Below are 5,490 nucleotides of genomic sequence, written 5' to 3'. Positions count from 1 at the left end.
AAGAACTGATGCAAATGTTTGTAGCAGCTTTATTTTCAAGAGTGAAAACCTAGAAATAACCTAAATGCCCATAAAAAGATGAATGGGTAAACTAACAGTGGTACATCCAGATAAGAATGCTACTCATCAAAAAATAAAGAGATGAGCTATTCGTTTATATCACTGATGAATCTCAAATAATTATGAAACAAAGGAACACAGAAGAAAAACCCAGTAAACAGTTGATTCCAATCAGATAAATTCAAAAAAATGCAAAGGTATCTATTCCAAGGGAAAGTACATCAATGATTACCTGGAGAGGTGGGAAGGGCAAGGAGAGATAATAATAGGACATGAGGCAAATATGGGCATTATCAGAACTCTGGTGATGGTTTCGAGGTTCATACCTAGGTGAAAACTTATTAACTTGTAATACTTCAAACATATTAAGTTTAGTACATGTAAATTATACTTTAATATAGCTTTAAAAATTGTCTCAAGATGAAAAAATCTGTATGTCTCACTCTTTTTGGAAAATAGGTTTGGCAACCGTATACTGAATCCACCAACTCTCTCCTTGTGCCCTCTGGGGATCAGTCTTCCCTCAGTGGTAGCAAATATGGAGAGCAATGAAGTACATTTCTACCTGAGTCAACAGGCATGCTGCCTAGATCACAAGAGCCACATCCCCTTTTCTCTTTCTTTCCTGCCTCTGCAGTAAAGACCTTGAAGTAAAATTCACTAGAATCAGTGTATAAACTGATCCTGCACAGTCAATGTCACAGAATCTGGATACACTTTTAGAAGAGGCACATTCCATCTAGTTGGCTGCAATGTCCTCCACTCCCTATTAAACCGGAGTTTCTGTACCAATTATGGTTTCTCCCAGACCCAATGGTCTTACAAATAGCAACATTAGCTCAAAGAATTGTGGACATTCGGAAATATAGTTCTCTGTAGACTTGGGAAATACACGCCCTTCAACAGCGCCTCAATACCCTATAATCTCTAATTTGAGTAAGGGAAAAAAATTCATGCCCTCAGAAGCACTTGAGGTGAGATTCAATTCAGACCAATGGCCCCTCAGTTTTCTCCACTGCCCCTATACTGAACAAGGAAATTGCACATTCCCTGTACTTCTATGCCTTTCTCTCGTGTAAACTCTCCAATCATCAGAAGGATTTGCTCATAAAAGATTTCCCACATTTAGTGCACTCTTAAGGCCTTTCTCCAGTGTGACCTCTCTCATGACAACGCAGTTTGGAGGCGTTAATAAAAGATTTCCCACATTCACTGCACTTAAAAGGCCTTTCTCCACTGTGAACTCTCTGATGATAATAGAGGGTGGAGCTACGAGTAAAAGATTTACCACATTCAGTGCACTTATAAGGCCTTTCTCCAGTGTGAGCTCTCTGGTGTAAAATGAGGATATTTCTTTGGACAAATGATTTCCCACAATCACTGCACTCATAAGGCCTTTCTCCACTGTGAGCACTCTGATGATAACGAAGGCTAGAGTTGCTGGTAAAGGATTTCCAACATTCACTGCACTGATAAGGTTTCTCTCCAGTGTGACTTCTCAGATGTGCACGGAGGAGGTAATTAGTGGTATAAGATTTCCCACATTTGGTGCATTTGTAAGGCCTTTCTCCAGTATGAATTCTACGATGATAAAGGAGGGTGGAGCTAGTGGTATAAGATTTCCCACATTCACTGCACTCATAAGGCTTCTCTCCAGTGTGATTTCTCTGATGAACACGCAAGAGGTAATTAGTGGTATAAGATTTCCCACATTTGGTGCATTTGTAAGGCCTTTCTCCAGTATGAATTCTACGATGATAACGGAGGGTGGAGCTAGCGGTATAAGATTTCCCACATTCACTGCACTCATAAGGCTTCTCTCCAGTGTGACTTCTCAGATGTGCACGGAGGCGGTAATTAGTGGTATAAGATTTCCCACATTTGGTGCATTTGTAAGGCCTTTCTCCAGTATGAATTCTACGATGATAACGGAGGGTGGAGCTAGCGGTATAAGATTTCCCACATTCACTGCACTCATAAGGCTTCTCTCCAGTGTGACTTCTCAGATGTGCACAGAGGAGGTAATTAGTAATAAAAGATTTCCCACATTCAGTGCATTTGTAAGGCCTTTCTCCTGTGTGAATACTCTGGTGTTCAATAAGCCTACACTTACTCTGAAAAGATTTCCCACACTCACTACATCCATAAAGACTTTCTCCTGTGTGAATTCTCTGGTGTTGAATGAAGCTATTCCTAAGGATAAAGGATTTCCCACATTTGCTACACTTATAAGGCTTTCCTCCAGAATGAAATCTATAATGATTACACAGATCATTGATAGAGGTAAAGGATTTCCCACATTCACTGCACTCATAAGGCCTTTCTCCTGTGTGAACTCTCTGATGATAACGGAGGTTGGAGCTAGTTTTAAAAGCCTTCCCACATTCACTGCACTTATAAGGCCTTTCTCCTGTGTGTGATCTCTGATGACATCTGAGGGCAGACCTAGACATAAAAGATTTCCCACAGTCACTGCACTCATGAGGCCTCTCTCCAGAATGAACTCTCTGATGATAACGGAGGGCACTGATACTGGTAAAGGATTTCACGCATTTGCTGCACCTTATATAAGGCCTTTCTCCAGAATGAACCCCCTGATGATAACAAAAGTTGGATTTAGAGGTAAAAGATTTCCCACATTCACTGCACGTATAAGGCCATTCACTAGAATGAATTCTCTGATGGTAACGAAGAATAGCAGGAGTAATAAAAGATTTCCCACATTCACTGCACTCATAAGGCCTTTCTCCAGTGTGAGTGCTTTGATGATAATGGAGGTTAGAGCTACTGGTAAAAGATTTCCCACATTCACTGCACTCATAAGGCCTTTCTCCAGTGTGAACTCTTTGATGATAATGGAAGTTAGAGTTAGTGGTAAAAGATCTCCCACATTCGTTGCACTCATAAGGTCTTTCTCCTGTGTGAGATTTCTGATGATATCTGAGGGCAGGCCTAGAGACAAAAGATTTCTCACATTCACTGCACTCATAAGGCCTTTCTCCTGTGTGATATCTATGATGAGAAATGAATGCAGACCTAGACATAAAAGATTTCCCACATTCACTGCACTCATAAAGCCTTTCTCCAGAATGAACTCTCTGATGATATTGGAAAGCACCGGTAGATGTAAAAGACTTCCCACATTCACTGCATTTATAAGGCTTTTCTCCTGTGTGAGATCTCTGATGAGAACGGAGGGTGCCATTAGTGGTAAAGGACTTCCCACATTCACTGCACTCATAAGGCCTTTCTCCTGTGTGAGATCTCTGATGATAAATGAGGGCAGACCTACAGGTAAAAGATTTCACACAGTCACTACACTTATAAAACCTTTCTCCAGAAAAAACTCTCTTATGTCGAACGAACACAGAGCTATGGGAAAAAGACTTTGCACAGTCACTGCACACAGAACTGTTTTCTCCACTGTGCAATCTCTGGGGATAAATGACGACACACTTGTGAGTTAAGGATTTCCCACATTTGCTGCACTTGTCCTGTCCTGAGCCAGTATAAATTTTTTGATGTTGACTGATGGTTGAGCTTTGTCTAAAGGACTTGTCACTTCTGCTAAACACATGAAGCCTTTCTCTAGTGTGGACTCTCAGGTGCATAACAAATGTGGATTTGTACCTGAATGTTTTCCCACATTCACTGCACACAAAACACTGTCTTTCAGTGTAGACACACCGGTCCTGAACAAGTGTGTGTTTGGGGCTGAGGGCTTTCTTGCATTCTCCCCAGGTGTGATGATTTTTCCTGCCTTGTGAAGTTGACCCACACTGGGTGATTTTGCTTGGATTCTCCACAGTATGAGTGGCCTGTTGCTGCAGATGTCCCACGCTGGCCAGGATTTTCCTAGAGGTAAGAGGCTTCTGTGACACTTGGAATCTGTGGCTCCTGAAAAATGAAGCCCTGTGTACAATGTTATTCAAAGGCATATAAAATTTTGTTGCACATGCCCCACATCTCAACAGTTTATGGCTGTGTTGTGTTCCCTGATGCTCGGCCAACTGGAAAATGTCTCTCAAGACTGGACCACACATCTCACAGGGGTGTGTCTTCTGGGAAAATGAAGCTGCCTTAGGAGACCCAGCCTGTGACACTCCTACAGGAACAGTTTCTTCACAGGGTGTCTCCTCACCTTCTGCTCCACAGCAGCAACCTGAATGCAAAGAAACACTTGTGAAGTACACATTGACTCCATAGAGAGGGGGTTAACTCACCACAAATGTGCAGCTGTCTCATCTAAGAATGAATCTTTTCAAGCAAATGGGATACTTTTCAAGACAGGGAGTTGGAAATCAGTTTAAGCAGCAGCTGCTGTGCATTCCTGGGTCCTTACAATATGAAAATGGTAGAGACCTCAACAGGGGAAGGATACAAAAATAGGGTGTGACGTAAGGAAGAGAAGCAGGGTCTAGTGCTTGTTTCTCTGACCACAGCTTCCTGCAGGACCTTTTCTACTGCTGATGTGAAGCACAGTAGAAGGGTGTGATCAAGGCCGTGAAACCACAATCACAACAGATTATGTGCTTTTCGAGGTCAATTTAAGCATATGTTCACACCTCACAGCAGAACATATGAAAGGCAAGGTTACAGAGTAATAGAGAAAGAGTGGTGAGAGAAATGGGTGAGATGTGGAGTCCAGAGAGGTAGAGATTATCACTGGGCTGGAAATCACAGTAGAAATGACAAAGTAGTTGAACTGACAGGTTGGCAAAGGGTCAAAAGTGGAGGAATAAAGGTAGAAATGTGGTGTGGCCACTGGCAATGGCACCAAAATTCTCATTGAACAAGGACAGGTTCCTGGTATAGTCTTTTTTTTTTTTTTAAAGAGTATATATATATATATATATATATATAGGCTGCGTTAGGTCTTCATTGCTGCACACAGGCTTTTTCTCTAGTTGCGGTGAGTGGAGGCTGCTCTTCATTGCGGTGCGCAGGCTTCTCATTGTGGTGGCTTCTCTTGTTGCGGAGCACAGGCTCTAGGCACATGTGCTTCAGTAGTTGTGGCGCACAGGCTCAGTAATTGTGGCTCATGGGCTCTAGACTGCAGACTTAGTAGTTGTGACACACGGGCTTAGCTGCTCCGTGGCATGTGGGATCTTCCTGGACCAGGGCTGAAACCTGTGTCCCCTGCATTGACAGGCGGATTTTTAACCACTGCACCACCAGGGAAGTCCCTGGGTTCCTGGTATATTCTTAACACGGCCCTTATGTCACACTCTCCCCAGCTGTAATTCACCAGAATCAGGCCCACTCTGAGCCCACCTTGCCATGGCTAGAGCCATGTCCATCCCATGATTCACAAAGGACTCTTCTAAGAGTCCTTTACCTTACCTTGCCCTAAGCCCTAACTGTGCAACTACCTGGGACCAAGCACTGAAGGAAAAAGGACAAGTGAATGGCCAGCACTGTCCCAGAGCA

At 42.9% G+C, this 5,490-nt stretch overlaps 1 protein-coding gene across 1 annotated transcript; it reads right to left on the bottom strand.

The window, feature by feature from the left end:
* Positions 1-656: 656 nt before the first annotated feature.
* On the bottom strand, positions 657-3,998 carry LOC133077811 (zinc finger protein 850-like). The gene has a single exon (XM_061172550.1). The coding sequence runs from the start codon at positions 3,996-3,998 to the stop codon at positions 1,197-1,199; it is 2,802 nt and encodes a 933-aa protein (XP_061028533.1). The 3' UTR covers positions 657-1,196.
* Between the last annotated feature and the right edge of the window lie 1,492 nt (positions 3,999-5,490).

This window comes from Eubalaena glacialis, chromosome 18 (assembly GCF_028564815.1).
Source record: "Eubalaena glacialis isolate mEubGla1 chromosome 18, mEubGla1.1.hap2.+ XY, whole genome shotgun sequence".
Taxonomy (NCBI): Eukaryota; Metazoa; Chordata; class Mammalia; order Artiodactyla; family Balaenidae; genus Eubalaena; species Eubalaena glacialis.
This window is presented reverse-complemented; position numbering and strand designations above follow the sequence as displayed.

Bases quoted from the DNA above. Each gene is read 5' to 3' on its own strand.
- LOC133077811 (XM_061172550.1), bottom strand. From the start codon at position 3,998: ATGCCTTTGAATAACATTGTACACAGGGCTTCATTTTTCAGGAGCCAC.